This window comes from Aotus nancymaae, unplaced genomic scaffold (assembly GCF_030222135.1).
Source record: "Aotus nancymaae isolate 86718 unplaced genomic scaffold, 86718_ANA_hifiasm-v0.15.2.pri h1tg000029l, whole genome shotgun sequence".
Lineage (NCBI taxonomy): Eukaryota > Metazoa > Chordata > Mammalia > Primates > Aotidae > Aotus > Aotus nancymaae.
Window position 1 is genome coordinate 30,854,574 of NW_026988442.1, and position 27,208 is coordinate 30,881,781.

At 47.0% G+C, this 27,208-nt stretch overlaps 1 protein-coding gene across 5 annotated transcripts in view; it reads right to left on the reverse strand.

Annotated features, from left to right (window-relative positions):
- ATP9A (ATPase phospholipid transporting 9A (putative)) overlaps nucleotides 1-27,208 on the reverse strand; it is a 162,204-nt gene that overhangs the window by 107,398 nt on the left and 27,598 nt on the right. For 4 of the 5 annotated variants that reach the window (XM_064382531.1, XM_064382526.1, XM_064382528.1 and 1 more), the window contains exons 2-4: nucleotides 19,798-19,942; nucleotides 16,209-16,322; nucleotides 4,409-4,517 (exon numbers count right to left, since the gene is read on the reverse strand). In XM_064382531.1, coding sequence (XP_064238601.1) covers nucleotides 4,409-4,517; nucleotides 16,209-16,247 — 148 coding nt within the window. In that variant the 5' untranslated portion in view covers nucleotides 16,248-16,322; nucleotides 19,798-19,942. Of the gene's footprint in view, nucleotides 1-4,408; nucleotides 4,518-16,208; nucleotides 16,323-19,797; nucleotides 19,943-22,800; nucleotides 22,818-27,208 lie in introns of those variants that run through there. The other variant, XM_064382530.1, reaches the window with a different exon arrangement.

The following is a 27,208-nucleotide window of genomic DNA, read 5'->3' on the forward strand; positions in this document are numbered from 1 at the left end:
GTCCAACATGGTGAAACCCCATCTCTACCATTAGCCAGGCATGATGGCACAGGTTTGTAATCCCAGCTACTCAGGAGGCTGAGACAGGGGAATCTCTTGAACCTGGGAGGCGGAGGTTGCAGTGAGCTGAGATCATGCCACTGTACTCCAGCCTGGTGACAGAGTAAGACTCTGTCTAAAAAAAAAAGAAGAAGAAAAGAAAAAAGGGAATTATGTCTACAACTTGTCTCTAATGCCCCAGATATACCTATATGTATATTTACATGGGGAGAAAGAAAGTATTAAAAAGCAACTGTGGCCAGCGCAGTGGCTCACACCTCTAATCCCAGCACTTTGGGAAGCTGAGGCAGGCAGATTGCCTGAAGTCAGGTGTTTAAGACCAGCCTGGCTAACATGGTGAAAGCCCATCTCTACTAAAAATACAAAAATAGCCAGGTGTGGTGACACACACCTGTGATCCCAGCTACTCGGGAGGCTGAGGCAGGAGAATCGCCTCAACCTGGGAGGCGGAGGTTGCAGTATGCCAAGAATGCGCCACCACACTCCAGCCTGCACAGGGGAAAGAAAAAAAGCAACTGTGCAGCCTGGGCAACATGCCAACCCCATCGCTACAAATAAAAAAATAAAAATTTAGCAGGGCATGGTGGTGCACACCTGTAGTCCCAGTTACTCGGAGGCTGAAGTGAGAGGATCGCTTGAGCCTAGAAGGTGGAGGCTGAAGTGAGTTGAGATCCCATCACTGCACTCCAGCCTGGTTGACACAGGGAGACCCTGTCTCTAAATAAATAAATAACTGTGACAAAATGTAATAATTCATGAATCTGGGTTAAGGGCATATTGGAGTTCTCCACACAATTTTTGCAGATTTTTGGCTAGTTAGGAACTATTGCAAAAACAAATTTTAAAATTTAACTATAATAGCACAAATACACAAAAGGATGTGGCAGGTAGGTAAATACCATGGCTTAAAATCTAGTCATCAAGGCACTCTCATTCCTGAACATTTCCACCCTGCAAAATAGTGTCGAAAAGTACATTTGAAGACTTCATGTGATAAAAAGGTAACAGCCCGTCATGAATATACATATACATACATGTTTCATTTTGCTTTTGATCTTACTAAGTGAAGACGGTGAAGTTTCACTCAAGGAAATACCATGAAAGAATTCGACAGGAAAGTCAAAAAAGGCTTCTTTTTCTCCCTCTTCCCTGCCATCTCCCAGCTGAGGTTTCCTACCCCGGCCCTCCCCCAAAAGCATAGCAAATAACTGAACGAGCCTGGATCGCTTTCTAAGCTGACAGTTTCTTCAGTGTTTTGTTGGCCTTTCACAACAAATTGCGGCACTAGGGTCTGGGTTAATATTCAGAACTGTGTTGTTTTCCCTACCGTGCCATTGGCATGACAATAGACACCACGGGCCACAAAGGGAGACCCACAAAGGAAGACACGTTTTTAATGCTCCGGCCATCTGCCAATTCTCCTTAGGACCTTTTCAAGAGCTGAGTGAAGTTAAAGCAAGAGCCGGGAAGGGGTGTGCAGCGGAGGGCAGAAAAATCATTCACGGGAAAAGCAATTGCAATATGAAAAGAACCAAAGAAGGGTCGAAGCCAGGATGGATGAATGAATGGAATCCGAAGGCCTCTTCTCTTGAGCTGTAAAGAGATCCACCGCACCCTCTCCGATGGGGCTTTTGTTGGTTGCCAAGCGTTTTAAATGTTATAGTAAGAATATGTTATTAAGGGAGGATTTAATATACACGAACCACACAAGAAAAAGCCCTCCAGAGAGGTCTTCTGACCACTCAGGCGGAAAGCCCAAGCCACCTGCCTCTGCAAAGATTACACTGATTCTTTTTCTTTTGGTAGCAACATGTCCTAAATACAGTAGTTTAGCATGAATAAAGCATTTCTATACCAATTCGGAATTCCCTCTTCTCACAGAGACTTGCACAGTTTTAAGACCACCAACCATGACAATGTATTCAAATACGCTAACACAAAATATTTTCATACCCTTGAAAAACACAATTAATATTTGCTTTTTTTTTTTTTTTTTTTTGAGATGAAGTCTCACTCTTGCCCCTCGGGCTGGAGTGCAATGGCACAATCCTGGCTCACTGCAACCTCCACCTCCCAGGTTCAAGCGATTCTCCTGCCTCAGCCTCCCGACTAGCTGGGATTACAGGCGCCTGCCACCACGCTTGGCTAATTTTTGTATTTTTAGTAGAGATGGGGTTTCACCATGTTGGCCAGGCTGGTCTCCAACTCCTGACCTCAGGTGATCCGCCTGCCTCAGCCCACCTAAATGCTGGGATTGCAGGCATGAGCCAACATACCTGGCCAAAATCTGCATTTTTTTTTAGCCCAAAACATATACCTCTGACATTTTTCCCAAAAGGAAAACTCTACTGAAAACCCCCAAGAAACCGTGGATGGACTGCTTCCTTGAAAGCATAAAGCACTTAACAGAACAGCAGTTCAGACCCTGCCTGGCTTGGGTGCTAAATCCCTTGGCATCTATCCATTTTGTCTCTTTCCAAATTCTCAATTTCCTGAAGGCAAGGCATAGCCTTTATTCCCCTCAACCTCTTTAAATAGCATCCATCCCTGAATGGGATCAGGAATCTCAGAGGACAATCAAATAGACTTTCCTTGGCCAGATTAGCAAACTTTAGGTAACATTCTCTCATTTCTGAATGCAACCTTACAGTTAAATCTGTTGTAGTTAGAAGTCAATGGCTGGGCACAGTGGCTCACACTTGTAATCCCAGCACTCTGGAAGGCCAAGGCGGGTGGGATCACCTGAAATCAGGAGTTTGAAACCAGCCTGACAAACATAGAGAAACCCCTTCTCTACTAAAAATACAAAAATTAGCCAGGTGTGGTGGCACATGCCTGTAGTCCCAGCTACTTGGGAAGCTGAGGCAGGAGAATCACTTGAACCCAGGAGGCAGAGGTTGCGGTGAGCCAAGATGGTGCCACTGCACTCCAGCCTAGGCAACAAGAGCGAATGTCTGTCTCAAAAAATAAAAAAAAAAAGAAAGAAAGAAACAGAAGTCAACATCGGCTGGGTTGTTTTGTGGCTTTTCCACAGTGTGTTTGAGTGGGTTTTTAAGTTCCGTTGTTTAGAATGCACATATCTTGCAAGGGGGTCAATGATTAAAGGATTTCCATATCCCTGGGAAATGTTATTAAAATTTCAATTTCAATTTTTTTCTTTTTTTTTTGAGAGGGAGTTTCTGGCTGGGCACAGTGGCTCATGCCTGCAATCCTAGCACTTTGGGAGGCCTGAAGCGGGTGGATCACAAGGTCAAGAGATCAAGACCATCCTGGCCAACATGGTGAAACCCTGTCTCTACTAAAAATACAAAAACTAGCTGGGCGTAGTGGCACCCGCCTGTAGTCCCAGCTACTCGGGAGGCTGAGGCAGGAGAATTGCTTGAACTGGGGAGGCAGAGGTTGAAGCGACCTGAGATCATGCCACTGAACTCCAGTCTGGGCAACAGAGTGAGACTCTGTCTAAACAACAAGAACAAAAAAAAAAAAAATAGAGAGAGAAGCAGTTTCCTCTTGTCAGCCAGGCTAAAGTACAATGGCATGATCTCGGCTCCCTGCAGCCTCCACCTCCCAGATTCAAGTGATTCTCCTGCCTCAGCCTCTTGAGTAGCTGGGATTACAGATGTATACCCCCATGTCGGCTAATTTTTGTATTTATAGTACAGACAGCTTTTACCATGTTGGCCAGGCTGGTCTGAACCCCTGACCTCAGGTCATCCACCCACCTCAGCCTCCCAAAGTGCTGGAGTACAGGCGTGAGCCACCATACCAGTCCAAAATTTCAATTTTTTGTTTTTGAGCCAAAACATACAACTCTGACATACACATCTGGTCACTGTCTTTGGATCAGACTCCACACTCTCCAGGCTTCAATTTCCAGGATTTATAAAATGCCTTCAAAGAAATCTTCCCGGATGCAGTATTTACCTAAATCTGTACTCAAGTTGCAACAGTTTGGCTTTAAAGTAATCACTGCCGAAAAAACTCTTTGCAGCCTGCCATGTGAACAGCAGGGGCACCCTCCTTCCCTCCTCAGCCAGGTGGCAGAAAGGGAAAGGGATTAGCCAGCGAGGATACCAGCACACAGAACGTCATTCTAGGCTGATGACACACAAGTTATTTGACAAGACCAATACCAAGAGGCCTGTGGATGCCGCCGGGGCCTGGTGGGACCCCCATTGACCTGTCATCCAGGGCAGATGGAGGCCTCCCTGGTGCTGGGGCCACCAAGTGACTGTTCAGCCACGTGGCCTTCCCACACCCACGTCCCAGGCCTTGAACTCTTCTCCCCTGACTGTCAGTGGCCCGTGATTGACCTGCACCCCTGTGGCCCAGGAGCCAAGAGGCTGACCTCGCGCTGTGAGCCGGCTGTAGACCTGGGAGTTGACTTCCTTGTCCCGCACGTAGCATCGGATCTCTTCCACCGCCTCACGGATGACAGTGACGGCCAGCACGAAGCCCTGCAGAGACAGACGACAGTGAGCCTTGCTACCGGCAGTGAGCTCCGCTGCAGCCAACTGTCCTCTCCTGGTGCCAGGGGCAGAAAAGGCGAGAGGCCACTTGGGAGTGCTGCGGGGCAGGACCTTTGGAGCGCCCCCGGGCAGGGAGTGCCACGAGTTATTCCAAACACACTCGCCCCTGCAAGCCCCCCTCTCCGAATCACTCTTAGGGAACACACACTCACAAACACACCCTGCAGAAACACGACCCTAGAGACACACTCGCTGCCACACACGTACAAGATGTCCGCATTTACCACCTTGGGGTGAGGGTGACAAACACAGGAACACTTAAACTGTTCCTCCCCAAGCAAGTGATGGTGACCTCAAACACTGTCTCTCACCCACCATGTGCTGGGCACTACTGGGGGTGCTTCTCACCCTCACAACAACCCTATGAGATGCGCTCCCATAACTACGATCCCCATGCAGATGAGGAAACTGAGGCACAGAGAGGTTGAGTAATCTTGCCCAAAGACATAAAGTTACTAAGTGATAAACGGGAATCAAAATGTAGGCAATCTTAATCTTTACTGCCTCTAGAGAAACACAGATAGATGGATCCAGTGAGAGGGACCTCCAGGCAACAGTTAAAAAGAATAAGATACATCTGTTGCATTCACAGAGCCAAGTGGAAAAAATCAGTCTTTCAGGACATACACTGTAACACTATGCATATATATAGCAACAAAGATCCTTTTTTTTTTTTACCCCTACTCTGTCGCCTGGCTGGAGTGCAGTGGCATGATCTCGGCTCACTGCAACCTCCGCCTCCTGGGTTTAAGCAATTCTCCTGCCTCAGCCTCTCACGTGGCTGGGACTACAGTATGCACCACCATGTCCAGCTAATTTTGGTATTTTTAGTAGAAACAACGTTTCAACATGTTGGCCAGGATGGTCTTGATCTCTTGACCTCGTGATCCACTCACTTCAGCGTCTTAAAGTGCTGAGATTACAAGTGTGAGCCACCGTGCATGGCCATACATAGCAACAAAGATTCTATACACTGTTAAATGTTTTCAATTTCCTTAACTACCAGCTAGATTTCTCTGCCAGGAAAGAGACTAGGATCAGGATAGGGAGGGACTGAAATGAGCTTCAGCCTATCTGTAATGTCTTCAGATTTTTGGGTTTTTCTGTTTGTTTGTTTGTTTGAAATGGGGTCTTGCTCTGTCGCCCAGGATGGAGTACAGTAACATGACCTTGACTCACTGCAATCTCACCTCCCAGGCTCAAGAGATCCTCCTGCCTCAGCCTCCCAAGTAGCTGGGACCACAGGCATGTGCCACCACACCTGGTTAATTTTTTGTATTTTTGGCAGAGATGGTTTTTTGTTGTTGCTGTTGTTAATATAGAGACTCACTCTGTTGTCCAAGATGGAGTACAGTCGCACAATCCCAGCTCACTGCAACCTCCGCCTCCCGGGCTCAAGAGATTCTCCAGCCTCAGCCTCCCAAGTAGCTAAGATTATAGGTAGCCACCACCACGTGCAGCTAATATTTGTATTTTTACTAGAGACTGGGTTTTACCATGTTAGCCAGGCTGGTCTCGAACTCCTGACTCAAGTGATCTGTACACCTCAGCCTCCCAAAGTGCTGAGATTAAGCCACCATGCCCAGCCAGAGATGGGTTTTTGCCATGTTGCCTATGCTGGTCTCGAACTCCTGAGCTCACGAAATTCACCCACCTCAGCCTCCCAAAATGCTGAGATTACAGGCATGAGTCACTGCACCCAGCTGTTTTAAGTTTTTATAAGGAAACCGTATTAAGGTATTAATTGCATAAGTAGCAACTAATAAAAATTTAAAACTTCCCCAACCTTCCCCTGAGTTGGGAACCCCGACTCATAAAATCTGGTTTAGTGGAGGGAGCCACTCATAGCAGAATCTACTTCCAATCTAGATTTTTTTCTCTTGTAATCAATAAAGCCAAAATCAGTCATTCATTTTACTTATATGCTTACAGTCATTCATTTTCTTTGTCATTCCTCACCCCCTACCCCCTTTTAGGGCTTGCCAGGACAGCTATTTTTTTAAATACAGATAGCATCACCACCCAAGGGTTAGCAGTTGTGGTTCTTGGAGAATTTCACTTTCATACTGTTTACACTGTGAAATATATTAGCTTCGATTCAAAGGACTTTAAATCTCTTATGTAAATCTATCCAGAGATGTGCTGCTTTGCAAAACTCCTCCCAATGCCCATACATCTTTACAATCAAAGGATTACTCCTGTTTCCAATCAGATGTAACGTACACACTGCAGCCAAAAGAAAACTGGTACATTTCAGAATCAAAGCATAACCAGACCACATAGGAAGAGAGAGAAAACCTGTTTTGGGAGGAGCACAGAACCGGTTTGCAGAACTCCCCACTCCACCATACTGCTATTACGTTGTTCTGTGCCAAAATTCAAGTTTGTTTGTTTTGAATGTTTCAGTTTCTATTTCTCTCTGCATGGGCCTGGCCAAATCCCATTGATGTTCATGGAAAGTGTGTGCTCATACGAAGACAGGAGCCGAGCGCTAACCTCCCTGCTGCAAATAAATGCCGCCTCCTAAATTATCATGTTTCCCCACACATACACACATAGCTCTCATTCATCCTAGAGGCCATGCCATGCCTTAAGCTAGAAATTGCTTTAAAAAGAGATGCAAATGTAGTCCAGGAGTAAATTCCAATCATCCAATTTAGGAGTCCTTAATATCCATCCACAGATATTTAGAAAGAAGCTTTAAGGGGCGGGGCAAGGGGGTGTTGAAGGAGGCAACTGTCTGAGCTGGTGAAGAATCACAGGCAAGTAGCCGGGCGCAGTGGCTCATGCCTGTAATCCCAGCACTTTGGGAGACCGAGACGGGTGGATCACTTGAGGTCAGGAATTTGAGACCAGCCTGGCCAACACAGTGAAACACTGTCCCTGCTAAAAATACAAAAATTAGCCGGGCATGGTGGCAGGTACCTGTAATCCCAGCTACTTAGGAGGTTGAGACAGGGGAATCACTTGAACCCAGGAGGCGGAGGTTGCAGTGATCTGAGAGCACACCACTGCACTCCAGCCTGGGCAACAGGGCGAGACTCTGTCTCAAAGAAAAGAAAAAAAGAATCACAGGCAGTGATAACTCATAGACAAGCAACTCTGAAAGTGCTGTAAAGTTGTACATCAAAAATGAATTTACTAAAGCAAATCTAAGCTATGGGAGATAGAAATCAGCAAAGCAGTTGCCTGGGGTGGGGGGGTATGTGGGGTGATAGGGACAGGCACTAGGGAACTTCCTGGGGTGATGGAAATGTTCTATCTCTTGATTGAGGTGGTATTTATGTGGGTGTTGATGAACATCAAAACTCAATGAATCAGAAACTGAAGATCTGTGCATTTTATGGTATATAGATTATATCTCAATAACAAAAATACCCTAAATTTATTTTGTCATCATACTATGTTACAGATTATTTTTGCTCTCCTAAGTTACTTCTCCCCTAATATATTAGTACCAAGAAAAAAAAATTTTTTTTTTTTTTTTGAGACGGAGTTTCGCTCTTGTTACCCAGGCTGGAGTGCAATGGCGCGATCTTGGCTCACCGCAACCTCCGCCTCCTGGGTTCAAGCAATTCTCCTGCCTCAGCCTCCTGAGTAGCTGGGACTACAGGAGCGCGCCACCATGCCCAGCTAATTTTTGTATTTTTAGTAGAGATGGGGTTTCACCTTGTTGACCAGGATGGTCTCGATCTCTTGACCTCGTGATCCACCCGCCTCGGCCTCCCAAAGTGCTAGAATTATAGGCGTGAGCCACTGCACCCGGCTGAAAAAAATTATTAAAAGCTAAAATGTGGCTGGGTGTGGTGGCTCATACCTATAATCCCAGCATTTGGGGAGGCTGAGGCAGGAAGATCGATAGAGCCCAGGACTTCGAGACCAGCCTGGGCAACATAGGGAGACCCCATCTTTACAAAAACTATAAAAAGAATTAGCCAGTTTCAGGCCGGGCGCGGTGGCTCAAGCCTGTAATCCCAGCACTTTGGGAGGCTGAGGCGGGTGGATCACGAGGTCAAGAGATCGAGACCATCCTGGTCAACATGGTGAAACCCCGTCTCTACTAATACAAAAAATTAGCTGGGCATGGTGGCACGTGCCTGTAATCCCAGCTACTCAGGAGGCTGAGGCAGGAGAATTGCCTGAACCCAGGAGGCGGAGGTTGCGGTGAGCCGAGATCGCGCCATTGCACTCCAGCCTGGGTAACGAGCGAAACTCCGTCTCAAAAAAAAAAAAAAAGAAGAATTAGCCAGTTTCTACGAAAGAAAATAGAAACCTGAAACAGGGGGTGAGGAGGGGAATGAGCTGGGCATGGTAGCTCGTGTTGTGGTCCCAGCTACTCAGGAGGCTGAGGCAGGAGGACTGTCTGAGCCCAGGAGGCAGAGGGTGCAGTAAGCTGAGTTCAAACTACTGCACTCCAGCCTGGGCGACAGAATGAGACCTTGTCTTGGGGAACAAAATAAAAAGAGCTAAAATGTAATAATCTGAACAATGAAAAACATGTCATTAGTGGCAGAATTTAAAAATGAAAATGAGAACATTTCCTGAGAATTCTATATAGCCACATGAAGCATTTTACTTGCAGTAATTCATCTAAACCTCCCAACAAACCAAGGCAGTAGAAAGGATCGTCCCTTTTTACAGATGACAAAACTGAGGCTCAGAAAAGTAGGCTGGGTTCAAATTACATGACTTCCCAAAGTGCAGTTAAGAGCTAAACCCAGTCGGGTGCAGTGGCTCACACCTGTAATCCAGCACTTCAGGAGGCCGAGGTGGGAGGGTCACCTGAGGTCAGGAGTTGGGAGGGTCACCTGAGGTCAGGAGTTGGAGACCAGCCTGGCCAACATGGTGAAACCCATCTCTACTAAAAATACAAAAATGAGCTGGATGTAGTGGCCACCTGTAATCCCAGCTACTCAAAAGGCTGAGGCAAGAGAACTGCTTGAACCTGGAAAGCAGAGGTTGCAGTGAGCTGAGATCTTGCCACTGCACTCCCACCTAAATGACAGAGCAAGACTCTGACTCAAAAAAAAGAAAGAAAGAAAGGAGCTTAAACCCAAACCACTTGGCTCCACAGCCCTCATTCAGAACAACAGCACTTAGGAGGTGCATTTGAAATGAGGCAACTTTCAGAATGGTCAGAAGACATTTCAAAAATGTGTTCTAGCCAAGAACTGAAAATTGACTCTTTACATAAAAATCGATTAAGGGTGGCCAGGTGCGGTGGCGCACGCTCATAATCCCAGAACTTTGGGAGGTTAAGGCGGGTGGATCACCTGAGGTCAGGAGTTCGAGACCAACCTGGCCAACATGGTGAAACCCCATCTCTACTAAAAATATAAAAAAATTAGCCAAACGTGGTCTTGGGCACCTGTAATCCCAGCTACTTGGGAGGCTGAGGCAGGAGAATCGCTTGAACCCGGGAGGAGGTGGTTGCAGTGAGCCAAGATCACGCCATTACACTCCATCCTGGGCAACAAGATCAAAACTGTATCTCAAAAAAAAAAAAAATCTATTAAGGGAAATCAGCTATGGTCACCTAGAAGTAGATGCTGTCTAATTAGTTTTTCACCCCAAACCCTTTTTCCTGTAGTTCCTGTAAAGAGAGGCAAAAATATAAGAACAAATATCCCCCAACTTAGCCATCACAGGAAAAGCTGACTATAAAAGGGCCCCCAACCTGGAAACTACCAGACTGCTGGAGGTGCCAAAACCTAGAGACAAGCTGTTAACTGCCTGGCTTCTGTCCTGAGCTACAGTCAAGGGAAAACAGGCCAGTCAGCTGGGACACAGCAGAGGGTGGGGATAGAGGCCGAGAAGGCCTCAGTGGAAATAAATTTTTTAAATATCATAATTGTGGGGTGTGCTGGCTCTTGCCCATAATCCCAGCACTTTGGGAGGCTGAGGTGGGCAGATCTCAAGGTCATGAGTTCAAGACCAGCCTGGCCAACATGGTGGAACCATCTCCACTAAAAATACAAAACTTAGCCGGGCATGGTGGTGCATGCCAGTAATCCCAGCTACTTGGGAGGCTGAGACAGGAGAATTGCTTGAACTCAGGAGGCAGAGGTTGCTGTGAGCCAAAATCACACCACTGCACTCCAGCCTGGGTGACAAAGCAAGACTCAAAAAAATAATAATAATAATTACTATGGCCTACATTGAAAGTCAGGACTTCAGTTTTCTTTTGGAAAATCAGAGCATTATTTTATTTGGTTTGTGTTTTTTTTTTTGTTTTTGTTTTTTAAGAGACAAGGTCTTGCTCTGACACCCAGGCTGGAGTGCAGTGGCGTGATCATAGCTTATTACAGCCTCAAACTCCTGGCTGAAGTGATCCTCCTGCCTCAACATCCCAAGAAACTGAGACTACAGGCATACACCACCATACCTGACTAACTTTGATTTTTATTTTCAGTAGAGATGAGGTCTCACCATGGTGCCCAGGGTGGTCTCAAACTCCCAACCTCGAGCCATCCTCCCACCTCAGTCTCCCAAAGTGCTGGGATTACAGAGCCAAGCCCAGAGCGGTGGGAGTTACAGGCCCAGCCTCAGGGCATCATTTTAGCAAGGAGACACTGACTGGAACTGAGGGCCGGGCCCCCTTTAGAAGAGTGTGAGGCTTCCAGGTCATCCTGGTCCCCACCACTCACTCTAGCCACCTGCTTCCCCTCACTGGCTGGTGCTGGAGTTTGCCATCACCACTGCTGATATGGACAACACTAGTAAAGGAAAGGGAATGGCATCTGCAATAAACTCACATTAACAATTTGATCTACATTCACAACCCCAAGTACCGGCCTGGCCTCCAGCTGAAGGAAGAAACAACTTTGTTCTTAAGGGTTCCAAACACCCAAAATGCATATTTCATGTATTTCATTTCCTGTAACTCACTGACTTCCAGAAAGGCACCGGGGTGACTTAAGATAGCAGTCCTGGCACAATAAGATTAAAAACACTTAAAAGAATAAAAGGCAGGCCAGGCGCCGTGGCTCACGCCTGTAACGCAGCACTTTGAGAGGCCAAAGTGAGTGGATCACATGAGGCCAGGAGTTCGAGACCAGCCTGACCAACATGATGAAACCCCAGCTCTAAAAATACAAAAATTAGCCAGGTGTGGTGGTACACATCTGTAATCCCAGCTATTAGGGAGGCTGAGGCAGGAGACTCGCTTGAGCCTGGGAGGCAGAGGTTGCAGTGAGATCACGCCCCTACATCCCAGCCTGGGTGACAGAGCAAGATTCCATCTAAAAAAAAAAAAAAAGAAAAGAAAAGAGATGTGGTTTGAGAGATGGGGTCTCGAGCTTTCCTTGCTGGGAGCCTGGGCGGGGCCTGGGCGGGGCCTGGGAGGGGCCTCCTGAGCCCAGAAGCATAGGGGCGAGGTAATAGGAAAGTCCCTCAACTTCAACCAGAGCAGAGAGGCCAAGGGACAACCTGATCACCAGGAAAAGGGTGGATCCAATTCACATGCTGCTTTAAAGTTTTTTTAATGAATTTTGTTGATATTTAAAAATCGAGAGTAAAATATACTAAAAATTTTAAAAATGATTCATGTGGCCAGGCGCAGTGGCTAACGCCTGTAATCCCAGCACTTTGGGAGGCCGAGGCAGGTGGATCACGAGGTCAAGAGATCGAGACCATCCTGGTCAATATGGTGAAACCCCGTCTCTACTAAAAATACAAAAAATTAGCTGAGCATGGTGGCACATGCCTGTAATCCCAGCTACTCAGGAGGCTGAGGCAGGAGAATTGCCTGAACCCAGGAGGCGGAGGTTGCAGTGAGCCAAGATCGTGCCATTGCACTCCAGCCTGGGTAACGAGAGCGAAACTCCGTTCCAAAAAAAAAAAAAAAGATTCATAACTATGTATATCTTGTTTTTTTCCTAAGAAGAAACATGGGCTGGGCACAGTGGCTGATGCCTGTAAATCCCAGTACTTTGGGAGGCCAAGGGTGGGGAGGATCACTTAAGGTCAGGAGTTCAAGATCAGACTGGTCAAAAATGGTGAAACCCTGTCTCTACTAAAAATACAAAAATTAGGTCAGGTGCACTGGCTCACACCTGTAATCCCAGCATTTTGGGAGGCCGAGGCCAGTGGATCATGAGGTCAGAAGTTCAAGATCAGGCTGGCCAATATGGTAAAACCTCGTCTCTACTAAAAATACAAAAATTAGCCTGACATGGTGGCGGGTGCTTATAATCCCAGCTACTTGGGAGGCTGAGGCAAAGAACTGCTTGAACCCAGGAAGTGGAGGTTGCAGTGAGCTGAGATCTCACCACTGCACTCCAACCTGGGAGACAGAGCAAGATTCCATCTCAAAAAAAAAAACAAAACAAAAATTAGCTGGGTGTGGTGGCACACGCCTATAATCCCAGCTACTTGGGAGACTGAGGCAGGAGAATCACTTGAGCCCAAGAGGCAGAGGTTGCAGTGAGCCCAGATCATGCCACTGTACTCCAGCCTGGACAACAGAGTGAGTGAGACTATCAATCAATCAATCAATCAATAAAAAGAAAGTTGTAAGAATTTTTATTCATTGTGCTTGTTTGTTCATAAAGCAACTCTGGAGGGAAGGAGAAGAAGTGAAATTATTTGGGAAGCAAAACTGGATGGAAGTAGATTCTTCACAAGGGACATTTGTATATTTCTTGAGTCATGTGAATGCATTACCTTTCAAATAACTACACTTTAAAAAGATAACCAATAAAAGGCAATAGGATAAATGATATTTTATATACATTGTAGACTAACTTAGTAAAGGTAACTGGTGGCTTGATCTTATATTAGTATATAATAAACAGTTATGGAATTAATAAACTAAAATGATGTTAGAGTATTTCACACAGAACTATAGAGTTTGTAACTCTTGGGTCTGACAACTCCTGGTCCCTGTTTGTAGCTGACTAGGAAAGAGTAGCCGACAGGAACTTCTCATCCTCCCAGAGCTTAATTCTATCAGCCTAGCTCTAGAGCATCTGTTTATATGATAAAGGCAACAGTTTCCAAGGCCTGGTGCAGTGGCTCATGGCTGTAATCCCAGCACTTTGGGAAGTCAAGGTGGGTGGATCACTTGAGGTCAGGAGTTCGAGAGCAGCCTGGCCACCATGGTGAAACCTTGTCTCTACTAAAAATACAAAAATTAGCCGGGCTTGGTGGTGGGTGCCTGTAATTCCAGTTACTCAGGAGGCTGAGGCATGAGAATCACTTGAATCCAGGAGGTGAAGGCTACAGTGAGCCGAGATGCACCACTGCACTCCAGCCTGGGCGGCAGAGCGAGACTCCATCTCAGAAAAAAAAAAAAAATTGTTTCCCGATGATCACAATATCAGTGCTTAAAAGCACAGGCACCACCTGGCACTTGGTTCAGCATGCCATCTGACACAGGCAGGAATGTCTGTTATCAGAGGGGCAGGATGCTTGGATGAAGGGCCCCTCTAGCTCCCAGGATCCTACTTCACCCCAAAATGACTCAGAGCAGAAGAGAACTATTCTCATCATTCCAAAAGCACCTGCACTGTTTGCGTGGAAGAAATAATCCCCTTCCTCTTCGCAGGGTGAGAGCTGCTGGCATCACTTCCTGATAACATGGCATGTACAGTGTAGGCACGCCCACTCCCAGGCCCCTGAGCATCTGGCTTCCTCCGTTCCACAAGCACCTCTGCACCAAATCCTCATCATCCCTCACCTGCTACCAACAGCAAAAAGGTATATTGGTATATTGTTTCTGTTTCTTTTTTTTTTTTTTTCATTTTGAGCTGGAGTTTTGCTCTGTTGCCAGGCTGGAGTACAGTGGCTCACTGCAACCTCTGCCTCCTGGGTTCAAGCAATTCTCCTGCTTCCGCCTCCCAAGTAACTGGGACTACAGGCATGTGCCACCATGCCCGGCTAATTTTTGTATTTTTAGTAGAGATGGGGTTTCATTTTGTTGGCCAGGATGGTCTCAATCTCCTGACCTCGTGATCCGCCCGCCTCAGCCAACCAGATTGCTGGGATTACAGGGGTGAGCCACCACGCCGGGCCTAAAAGCAAATTATTTAATTAAAAATAAAAATATTAATAAGATTTATGAACAGAAAATCTGAGTGTTTCCCTGGGTCCCACCTGGTGAGAATATAAACAGCAACTCCATTTCATAATACCTCTATTTGGAGAAAAAGGGTATCAGTTCTGTCCTCCCCACAGCTCAGTGACACTGGACCTCTTTCTGTTTCTCAAATGCGCTAAGAACATGCCTGCCGCAGGGCCTTTGCACTGCTGCCCGCTGGAATATTCTACTTCCCATCATTCCTCAGGAGGCCTTTCATAGCTACACAGGCTAAGGTTGCCTCTCCACATCTCCTACCCTTCACCCTCATTTGTGCAAAAAATACTAAATGTACCGGGGAGACCCCATCCGTCCTATGACCTTATTCTGTTACCATCAGAGCACTTTTCACGATTTGTAACAATTTCATTTACTGGCTTATTGTCTATCCCCTCTGGATGTCAGCCCCACAGGGCAGAAATGTTTCTCTACTCTGTTCATGGCTGCACCCCCAGAACTCGGCACAGGGCCTGGCACACAGCAGGTGCTCAACCACCCTCTGCCAAAGCAAGAGAAGAAAGAAAAGGAGGCCAGAGAAGGAGCAGAGGGGGCTACTCGGTTCTGCTACACACCATGTGCACAGCAGCACAGATTCTGCTACTTTTCCAACCCCTCACACTCAAATACTCTACATTAGACACAAAGCAAATGTGAGCTTGGAAAACAATCCAAATACAAGTTGGGCATCCCTGATCCAAAATGCCTGGGGGCTGAAGTGTTTGAGATTGCAAGATGTTTTCAGATTGGGGAACATCTGCACCATCCTTACCAGCTGAGCATCTCAAATCTGAAAACAGTGCTCAAAAGGTTTTAGATTCTGGAGCACTATTTTTATTAGTTTGGAATTTTTTGTTTGTTTTTGTTTTTGTTTTGAGACACATCTTGCTCCGTCACCCAGGCTGCAGTGCAGTGGCACAATCTCAACTCACTGCAACCCCCGCCTCCCAGGTTCAAGTGATTCTGGTGCCTCAGCCTCCCAAGTAGCTGGGACTACAGATGCATGCCACCATACCTGGGTAATTTTTAGTAGAGATGGGGTTTCACCATGTTGCCCAGGCTGGTCTTAAACTCCTGGCCTCAAGCAATCTGCCCACCTCAGCTTCCCAAAATGCTGGGACTACAGGCATGAGCCACCATGGCCGGCTAGATTTTAGAGCATTTGGAATTTTGGATCTGGGATGCTCAACCTGTGATACAATCCATGAGGACAGGGGATGTGTCTTTCTCATTTGCCACTGTGTTCCCAGAGTCTAGACTAGCGCATATACAATAAGCATGCAATAAATCCTTGCTGAGACCATGCAAGACCCAACAGCTGACTGAATGAATGAATGGCACAGGCTTTGCTACAGTTTGATCCAGGTGGTATATGAAATGGAGCTTCAACACTAAAGTCTCAGGGACTCCCAGTGTGTTGGCCTGAGGGCATCCTCTCCCTTACAAGGCCACGGTCCCATTCCAGATGCCTGAGTGAGAGAAACAAAGAACTTTCTGTTTCCAAACCTCTAAGGTTACAGAACAAACAATGCTGATGAACTCACCAGGGGAACCCAGTAGGTGTAGAGTGCGCCAAGTCTCATTTCAGGAACAAACTGAGAGCAGGCGAGAAGTAAGAAATAGAGGTTGAAAAAGTATTTGAACTGGTTGAACAGCACCTAGAATGCAGAGAAGCAGAGAAGAGACACTCAGGGCTTGTCTGATGAGATCTGGAACATCTGGAGGAAAATGAGTAATTATTTGTTTTTTCTGAGATGGAATCTTGCTCTGTAGCCCAGGCTGGTGTACACTGGTGCGATCAAGGCTCACTGCAACCTCCGCCTCCCGGATCCTGGTTCAAGCAATTCTCCTACCTCAGCCTCCCAAGTGGCTGGGATTACAGGCACGAGCCACCATGCCAAGCTTATTTTTGTATTTTTTAGTAGAGATGGGGTTTCACCATGTTGGCCACTCTGGTCTTGAACTCCTGATCTCGTGATCTGCCCGCCTCAGCCTCCCAAAGTGCTGGGATTATAGGCATGAGCCCCCATGGCCAGGTGGGAAATGAATAATACTTAAAAAACATCCTGCGGCTGGGTGTGGTGGCTCACGCCTGTAATCCAGCACTTTGGGAGGCTGAGGCGGGCGGATCACCTCAGGTCAGGAGTTTAAGACCAGCCTGACCAACACAGCGAAACCCTGTCTGTACTAGAAGTAAAAAAATTAGCTGGGCGTGGTGGCAGTCACCTGTAATCCCAGCTACTTGGGAGGTTGAAGCAGGAGAATTGCTTAACCCCGAAAGGTGGAGGTTGTGGTGAGCCAAGATCGCACCATTGCACTGCAGCCTGGGCAATAAGAGCGAAACTCTGTCTTAAAAAAAAAAAATTCCTGCACAAGAATACAATGTACACAATACCTTTCATATAAAGCTTAAACACTTCCATATGCCGTTTAGAAAAACGCACGTGGGTAATAAAAGTATCATTTGTAAAAGAAAGAGTAAATAATGATACACATGAAAATTGAAAACACCAAATTCAGAAGAGTAGTTACTTCCTGGGGTGGGGGTAAAATCTAACATAGAGGGGCACACAGGGGCGTCAACCATGTTATGTGTGTTTTGGGGCTTAGTCTGGTTTGGTTTTTTGAGACCGAGTCTCACTCTGTCTTCCAGGCTGTAGTCCAGGGGCATGATGACAGCTCACTGCAGCCGTGAACTCGTGGGCTCAGGCAATCCTCCTGCTGCAGCCTCCCAAGTAGCTGAAACCACAAGCATGCACCACCATGCCCAGCTAAATTTTTTGTTATTTGTAGAGACAGGGTCTCTCTACGTTGCCCAGGTTTGTCTTCAACTCCTGGGCTCAAGCAGTCCTCCCACCTCAGCCTCCCCAAGTGTTGGGATTACAGACCTGAGCCACTGCATCCTGACTGTGTCATTTCTTAGACTATATACTTTGTAAATTCAATAGACCACTCAAGATAGTGTTTAAGAGGAGGTTTTGGTGGGAAATGTTTATGCTATAAAGGTTGAATCCAAAAAGAAAGATAAAAAGTAATGTCCACAACATGCCAGACACTGTGGTACAGGACTGTAATCCCAGCACTTTGGGAGGCTGAGGTGGGTGGGTTGCTTGACTTCAGGAGTTCGAGACCAGCCTTGGCAACATGGTGAAACTCCATTGCTATGAAAAATACAAAAATTAGCCAAGCGTGGTGGCATGCACCTGTAGTCCCAGCTACTCAGGAGGCTGAAGCAGGAGGATCAATTGAGTCCAGGAGGCGGAGGCAGAAGTGAGCTGAGATCATGTCACTGCACTCCTCCCTGGATGACAGTGAATCCCCCATCTCAAATAAAAAGTGAAACCCTACCTCAAAAAATAAAATACAAAATAATTTTTAAAAGTTATGTCCACAATATGACCTTAACTCTGTAAAATAATACAGTTGAATCCTCCCCTGGGGAGCAGCTGGGTGCTAGCGTGGTTCTGACCGCTGGCGTGCGCCCAGGAGAGAGACTGAGGCCACATGACTAGTCTGGGTCGATAGGTAATGAATAGAAGCACTGTGTCTCTTCGAGGCTAGGGCAGTTAAGAGCCATTGGTGCCTCTTGCACCACCATGGTGACTTTGATGGCCACATAATCCAAGTGGCCCAGCCAGAAGATGGAGGAGTGTGGCCCAGTCTGCATCTGACTTTCCACGAATGAGAATAAACCTATTCCTCCCTTATTCAAATTGCTGCCTAGGAGGCTGAAGAGGAGCCTCACTTGAGCCCAAGAGGCTGAGGCTGCAATAAGCTCTGATCATGCCACTGCACTCCAGCCTGGGCAAGAGAGTGAGATCTGGTCTCTAAAAAAAAATTCAAATTGACCTTGAACTACACTACATAGCAGATTTCTGCCTCTGTACTGTCACTCAATATCTAACACTGCCATTATGTTCTTTTTGCACTGGAGCTGATTGCTACTGCCGCTTCTCAAAGTCAACTGGTATGTGTTTGGAAGCTAAAAATAGATACTGAATTTATGTGCATGTTGGGGAGGTTTGCTGAGTACAAGTCCATGGATTTGTGTAAGTTAATGTGGAAGCGTTAAGCCACCAGAAACATTTATTATTAGCAAAAATATTAATGAAAATTCTCTCTAGAGATGGGTAGGATTAAAATATATCTTTATTTTCTCCCCTCTAAGCTTTTATCTCCCAACTTGCCCATACTGACTAATGTGTCATGATGGGGGAAATTTAGGCACTGCTGACATTCTTTTCTGCTGTTTTGGTCATCACGCTAGGTTCCGAGCATGTCTTTTTCACTCTTAGGCTCAGCACAGAAAATACATGTAAAGTTATTCTAACTGAGCAGGTGGGGTCACACAGCCTTGCAGACAGTACCCCCTCCACCCCACCCCACCCCCAATGCCACCACCACCCAGTGCTGAGCCCGGGGAAGATGAACAACCGGGGGCTAAGGTGGCACAGAAAAGTCACCAACATCTGCCACAGGGAATTCAGTCTTTTAAGACTGTACCGGCTGGTGGAGACGCTCATGCCTGTAGTCCCTCCACTTTGGGAGGCCAAGGTGGGTGGATCACCTGATTTGAGGAGTTCAAGACCAACCTGGCCAACATAGTGGAACCTCATCTCTATTAAAAATACAAAAATTAGGCTGGGTGTGGTGGCTTGAGCCTGTAATCCCAGCACTTTGGGAGGCCGAGGCAGGTGTATCACCTCAGGTCAGGAGTTCGAGACCAGCATGACCAACATGGAAAAAGCCCATCTCTACTAAAAATACAAAATTAGCTGGGCGTGGTGGCAGATTCCTGTAATCACAGCTACTTGGGGCAGGGTGGCTAAGGCAGCAAAACTGCTTGAACCCAAGAGGTAGAAGTTTCAGTTAGCCGAAATCGTGCCATTGTACTCCAGCCTAGGCAACAAGAGTAAAACTGTCTTTTAAACAAACAAAAAAAAAAAGCAGCTGGGCGTGGTGGCAGGCGCCTGTAATCCCACTGTGCAGGAGGCAGAGGTTGCAGTGAGCCGAGATCACGCCACTGCACACCAGCCTGGAGTGAGACTCCATCTAAAAATAAAAAAAAGACTATACCAACACATGTATTTGCCATGGAAAAAAAAAAAGAATGCGGTCCCTGCCTGCACGTACCCCAGGAAGAAAGGTGAAGAAATTGTACTTCTGATTGTTGATGACATTTCGAGGATACCGCTGGTCCCTCTTCTCGGGATGCCCCAACCAGACAGTGCGGGGCCTGGGCTCCCCTCCCCCGCAGCATCTCAGCCACTCGCAGCACCTGTGGGAAAGACAGATCCACGCATCAAGGCCACGCCCACGCATCAAGGCCACGCCCACGCATCGAGGTTGTGCTCATGTCTGCCCACTCTTCTCGGAATGCTTTTCTCCAAAGCATCTTCTCTGGCTGAGGACCACAGCCATACTTGGGGCTTCATCTTTCAATGAAACAGGAAAACAGAGCAGAAGCTCCCAAGAAGCTGTGGTCCAAACAAAAGATGCTTTGTCACCAAGATGCCCACCAACAGTGGACTGGATAAAGAAAATGTGGTTTATACACACCATGGAATATGATGTAGCCATAAAAAAAGAATGAAATCATGTCCTTTGCAGCAACATGGATACAGCTGGAGGCCATTATCTTAAATGAACTGATGTAGGAACAGAAAACCAAATACTGCATGTTCTCATTTATAAGTGGGAGCTGAGCACTGAGAGCACATGGACACAAGGATGGGAACAACAGACACCGGGGACCCCTTGAAGAGGGACATTTGATGAGGGCATGGATTGGAAGGCTAGTTATTCGGCACTGTGCTCACTACCTGAATGGCAGGATCATTCATACACTAAGCCCCAGTGAAATCCAATTTACCTACTTAACCAACCTGGACATGAACCACCTAAACCTAAAATAAAAGCAGAGGAAAAAAATTTTTTAAAAAAAAGATGCTTTGTCCCCAGTCCCAAATGATTTACAGCCATGCATTGTTAAGCAACAGGGATATGGTTGGTTGGTTGTTTTTTGAGATGGAATTTCGCTCTTGTTGCCCAGGCTGAAGTGCAATGGCATGACATCGGCTCACTGCAACCTCCACCTCCCAGGTTAGAGCCATTCTCCTGCCTCACCCTCCCAAGTAGCTGGGATTACAGGCACCCGCAACCACACCCGGCTAATTTTTTTGTGTATTTTTAGTAGAGACGGGGTTTCTCCACGCTGGTCAGGCTGGTGTTGAACTCCTGACCTCAGATGATGTGCCCACCTTGACCTCCCAAAGTGCTGGGATTATAGGCGTGAGCCACCGCGCCCAGCCAGGGATACATTTTAAGAAATGCATTAGGTCATTTCAGCACTGTGGAACATTCTAGAGTGACTTTCACAACCTGATGCGATCACCTACTACACACTAGGCTTGATGGTACAGCCTGTTACTCCTCAGCTGCACGCCTGTACAGCATGAGACTGTGCTGAATAAGGCAGGCAGTCATAGCATAATGGTAAGTCCTTGTCTCTAAACACAGGAAAAATACAGTAAAAATACAGTATTATAATCTAATGGGGCCACTGTGATATATGTGGCCCATGGTTGGCTGATACGTCATTATGTGGCACAAGACCGTGTTCCAAGAAGTAGGATTCCGCCAGGCATGGTGGTAATCCCAACACTTTGGGAGGCTGAGGTAGGAGGATCATTTGGGGCCAGGAGATTGACACCAGCCTGGGCAACAACGTGAGACTCTCATCTCTGTTAAAAATTAATTTTATTAAGATAGGTTTTATTTTAGAATAACAGGATTTAAGAAAATAAATATATCACAATAAGTATTATTATTACATCTACGTTTCATAGATGAGAGAGAAACTTGGACCGGGCACAGTGGCTCATGCCTGTAATCCCAGCACTTTGGGAGTCCAAGGCGGGCAGATCACCTGAGGTCAAGAGTTTAAGACTAGCCTTACCAACATGGCAAAACTTTGTTTCCACTAAAAATACAAAAATAAGCCGGGTGTGATAACACATACCTATAATCCCAGCTACTCAGGAGGCTGAGGCAGGAGAATCGCTTGACCCCGGAAAGCGGAGGTTGCAGGGGGCCAAGACCATGCCACTGCACTCCAGCCTGGGTGATAGAGGGAGACTCCATCTCAAAAAATAAAAATTAAAAAAAAGTGATGGCCAGCATGGTGGTTCACACTTGTAATTCCAGCACTTTGGGAGGCCAGGGAGGACAGATCACAAGGTCAGGAGTTTGAGACCAGCCTGACCAACATGGTGAAACCCCATCTCTACTAACAATACAAAAAAAAAAAAAAATTAGCTGGGTGTGGTGGCATATACCTGTAATCCCAGCTACTCAGGAGGCTGAGGCAGGAGAGTCGCTTGAACCCGGGAGGCGGAAGTTGCAGTGAGCCAAGATCGTGCCACTGCACTCCAGCCTGGGTGACAGAGGGAGACTCTGTCTCAAAAAAACAAAAAAAAGAGAGAGAGAAACTTGGAAGAGCTAAAGCACCCAAGTTTTTTGTAAGGAACAGCTGGGTCTGGCCTTGAGCTGTGTCAGCCTTATTCCGAAGCCTAGCGTCTCTTCCCCACCCCATGCTGTCACAGCTGCTGGTTATACCAAGACTGCTATATAAAGGAAAAGAGGGGGCGGGGGAATCTCCTCTCCTCCCCCGGCTTTCCTTTTCAGCAGCGCATTAGTGGAGCAAGCCACAAAGATGACGTCTCAGAGCGCCATATAACCTGGAGAGAAGCCAGCACACCAGCTGTCGGCAGAGCGACCCCAAGGGCGCCCCCAACCTGGTTTTCCCAAGAGGGCAACTCACTGGTGCCAACATCAGCACCCTACTCCCAGGTCACCCTCCCAGGATGAAAAGGAACACCTCGGAATCTGGTCTGCTTTGGCAAAACAAAGCTACTCTGAGGACCCCAAAAAGGGTAGCATGTCCTTCAGGAGAGCTTTATTAAATAAGGCATTTTTAAAAGTACAAGCTCCTGAAAAACAGCTACAAAAACGTCCCTCACTGGACTGCTCACCTCAGTGCCCCTGCACTCACAGGCTGGGGCAAGGTCCCAGCCCTGCCAGGCCCCTGGATGTCACCAGCTGAGGTGAAACCAACCAGATATGGCAGCAACTCACATATTACTCGTCCACCGCAGACCTTCCTTCTTCCCTTCCTCCCACAGGGCAGGTGCTAGGGGGTGCTGGGGTACAGAGCTGAGCAAACACAGTCTCTGTGCCTCAGGACCTTAAAGATGAATGAGCCGGCAGGCTGCCTGCTCAGAGGCTCAAAATTTCCATGATGAAACACAATGCTCTTTTTTAAAAATAGCATCCTCATTCCAGTAAACCCGCGCTCACGTTGGAGTGTGGCTCTGCTAAGAGGTTTCACTTCTAGTAACTCATTCTTCTTGGCCCCTTTCTAAGTTGTCTAAAAGCCAGAGACACACGCAGAAGCCTCAGGAGTCCAACCGCTCTCTCCACTCCTGTTGCTGACTGCAAATCTCCCATGCTGGCCATCAATGGATACTCACTGAACACCCTTGGAATAAATGGAGGAAGCAAAGGAGGAGGGGGAGGGAAAGGGATGGGAGAAAAAGGGGAAGGATGGGAGGAGGGAGGGAAGATTCATTTGACAGAAAGCACACCACTGGATTTGCAGAAACCTTGCTGGGTGGTTAACACTGACTCCTCTGTGAGCCAGTAATTCTCCCCCATCCCATAATAATCCAGTAATGACTGATTTTCATAGTTGTATGGTTCTAATGAAAGATGAAAAATGAATTTAAGGGAATCACAAACTGTCAGGTTGACTGTTTATACAAATTTTTTGTTCTGTTTTGTTTTAGCAGAAATTTCCACACATCAAGCTATCCGGTTACACTATTCATTACTTAGCCTATGACTTCTGTGCCTACACACAAAGTACAAGACACTCTGCACTGTGGGAGCAAGAGACTGGAAACAAACTTGACCACGTCTCAGTCTCTTCCTGCTGCTATAACAAAATACCTTACGCGATGTAATTTACAAACAATGGAAATGTATTGCTCATAGTTCTGGCAGCTGCAAAGTCCAAGATCGAGGTACTAGTAGATTCAGTATCTGGTGAGGCCCATTCCTCATGCCTTTTTTTTTTTTTTCTTAAGGCAGGGTTTTGCTCTGTTACCCAGGCTAGAGTACAGTGGTACAATCACAGCTCACTGCAGCCTCAAACTCCTGGGCTCGAGCAATCCTCTTACCTTAGCCTCCCGAGTATATGGGACTGAAGGCATGTGTCACCATACCCGGCTAATGTTTCAATATTTTGTAGAGTTTGGGGTCTCACTATGGTGTCCAGGCTAGACTCAAACACCTGGCCTCAAGCTATCCTCCCACTTTTGCCTCCCAAAGTGCTAGGATTACAAGTTATGCCACCATGCCTGGCCCCTCATGCATTTTTTTTTCCTTGAGATGGGGTCTCACTCTGTTGCCCAGGATGGAGTGCAGTGGCATGATCTCAGCTTGTTGCAGCCTCAACCTTCCAAGCTCAAGCAATCCTCCCACCTCTCAGCCTCCCACGTAGCTGGGACTATAGGCATGCACAACCATAGCTGGCTAATTTTTGTATTTTTTTGTAGAGACGGGGTTTTACCACATAGCCCAGGCTGGTCTCAAATTCCTAGGCTCAAGCGATCTGCCCACTTCATCTTCAAAGTGTTGGGATTACAGGTGTGAGCTACCGCACCCGGCCCCTCATGCCTCTTTTATAAAGGAATTCATGAGGATTCTGCCTTCATGACCCAATCACCTCCTAAATGCCCCACTTTATAAAACTATCACATTGGGGGTTAGAATTCCAACATATGCATTTAGGGGAAAGGGATACATTCAGACCATAACACTGTTCATCAAAGGGAGGCTGCTTAAATAAACAGGGATAAACCAGAAAATGAAATTCCAAACATCCTCTAGAGAATAAGATCCTCTTCCAGTTCCAGGCACTTCAGGAGCCACAGGTTACAGTGCAGACATGTCCAAGTCCACATATAACTGCATACAAACAGTCCCAAAAATGGAACAGAAATGGCATCAAGAAATCCCAGTCCACATGTATCCCACTGGGGTTTTTGTTTTTAAAAGAAATTAAAAAAAAAAAATCCCAGTCACAAAGATACAAATTTCCTTCCTTCCTTCCTTCCTTCCCTCCCTCCCTCCCTTTCTCTCTCCCTCTCTCTCTCTCTCTCTCTCTCTTTCTCTTTTTCTGAGGGAGTCTCACTCTGTTGCCAGGCTGGAGTGCAGTGGCATGATCTTAACTCACTGCAACCTTCGCCTCCCGGGTTCAAGCAATCCTCCTGCCTCAGCCTCCCCAGTAGCTGGGACTACAGGTGCGCACCACCACACCCAGCTAACTTTTGTATTTTTAGTACAGACAGGGATTCCCCATGTTGGCCGTGATGGTCACCATCTCTTGACCTCGTAATCCATCTGCCTTGGCCTCCCAAAGTGCTGGGATTACAGGCATGAGCCACCACGCCCGGCCAAAGATACAAATTTCTTAAGTGGGTGGACCCCAAGTTCCTGAGGAACATGCACTTTGCCAAGAAGCACAACAAAAAGGGCATGAAGAAGATGCAGGCCAACAGCACCGAGGCCATGAGTGCACACGCCGAGGCTACGGAGACCCTTGCAAAGCCCAAAGAGGCTGAGCCCAAGATCTCACAGGGTGTTGGCAACAACCTCGATCCACCTGCCCACATACCCACTCCAAGCTTGGGACGCACACTCGTGCCCGCACTGTTAAGGGTCTCAGGCCGTGCTGGCCAAAGCCAAGGATCAAACCAAGGCCCAGACTGCAGCTCCAGCTTCAGTTCCAGCTCAGGCTCTCAAACGTGCCTAGGCCCCTGGCCAAGATGGTGAAACCCCGTCTCTACTAAAAATACAAAAATTAGCCGGGTGTGGTGGCGGGCGCCTGTAATCCCAGCTACTTAGGAGGCTGAGGCAGAGAAATGCTTGAACCCGGGAAGTAGAGGCTGCAGTGAGCCAAGATCATGCCATTATACTCCAGCCTGGGTGACAGAGCGAGACTCCATCTCAAAAGAAAAAAAAAAAAAGTGCCCAGGTCCCTAAAAGGCTTCAGAGTAGAGATCTTTGTCTGCCAACAGGACAGATGGATCAGTATGACCTCTGGGCTGCCATCCACATGGAGCTGGTGTCTTCCTGTGCTATTTGTACAAATAAGCCTGAGGCAGGAAGAAACAAACAGAATAGAGCTGTGTGCACAAAATGACCCAATCTGCAAATACACAAAACTGAAAAGCAAGGGCTAAAAGGTGTGTATAGGATGCCATTCTTTGCATGAAAGCAAGAGGACATACATGCCGGGAGATGCTTACATGTGCACAATCTCCATGACAAGCTGGTAACACTAGCTCCCTTTCAGGACAAAGAGGTAGGGACAACTTTTCCTGTATATTCTTTTGGTAAGATTTGTGGTTTTTCACATTCCAGACATATTGTCTATGGGACTAAATGTTCCTGCAGCTAAATTCACGGTACTAAGCGTTCTTTTATTAAGTGCTCACCTGGTACAAAGTACTATTCTAGGTCCTTTGGGACCAATCATTGGAAGAGAATCCTTGCCTTCTCCTTCCTCATAATCTCATTGCAAAACTGGAGTGCTTGGCACAGGATAAAATAAGAACTTTGTGTTATCTGAGCCAAAAGCCCATCTCATTTAACCTACTTGATTGTTACCACATTCATTCATTTTCTACCTGCACTGAATGTAACTTGCACCCTTTAATACAGGATTTATATGAGTTTCAAGTCAATGGTATTTACTGAACACTTAGTAACAACAACAAGGCAAGTCACAGCAGCTTCCTTTTTGTCACTCATTCATTCCCAAGTGTGCCCTGAGTGCTCACACGGTGGGCAGCCCTCACCTAGGAACTGGGCACTCAGTAGTGAACCAGACAGACCAGGTCCTCCTCCCATGGAGCCTGTAACCTGGTGGAGGGAGACAGTAAACAACTTCCCACAAGAAAATAAGAACAGGGGCCAGAGACTGGATGGGAAAGGTAAGGCCAGGGGCCAGAGAGTGGATGGGAAAGGTAAGGCCAGGGGCCAGAGAGTGGATGGGGAAGGTAAGGCCAGGGGCCAGAGAATGAATGAGGAAGGGTAAGGCCAGGAGCCAGAGTGTGAATGGGGAAGGTAAGGCCAGGAGCCAGAGAGTAGATAGGTTAGGTAAGGCCAGGGGCCAGAGAGTAGATAGGTTAGGTAAGGCCAGGGGCCAGAGTGTGAATGGGGAAGGTAAGGCCAGGGACCAGAGAGTGGATGGGGAAGGTAAGGCCAGGAGCCAGAGAGTAGATGGGTTAGGTAAGGCCAGGGGCCAGAGTGTGAATGGGGAAGGTAAGGCCAGGGGCCAGAGAGTGAATTGGGAACATAAGGTCAGGGGCCAGAGTGTGAATGGGAAAGGGGTGTGGCTCCGGGAGCCTGGGTGGCCAGGGAGGTAAGGTGATAGTTTAGCTGAGTGCCAAGAAGTAATTACCATGCACCCATACGA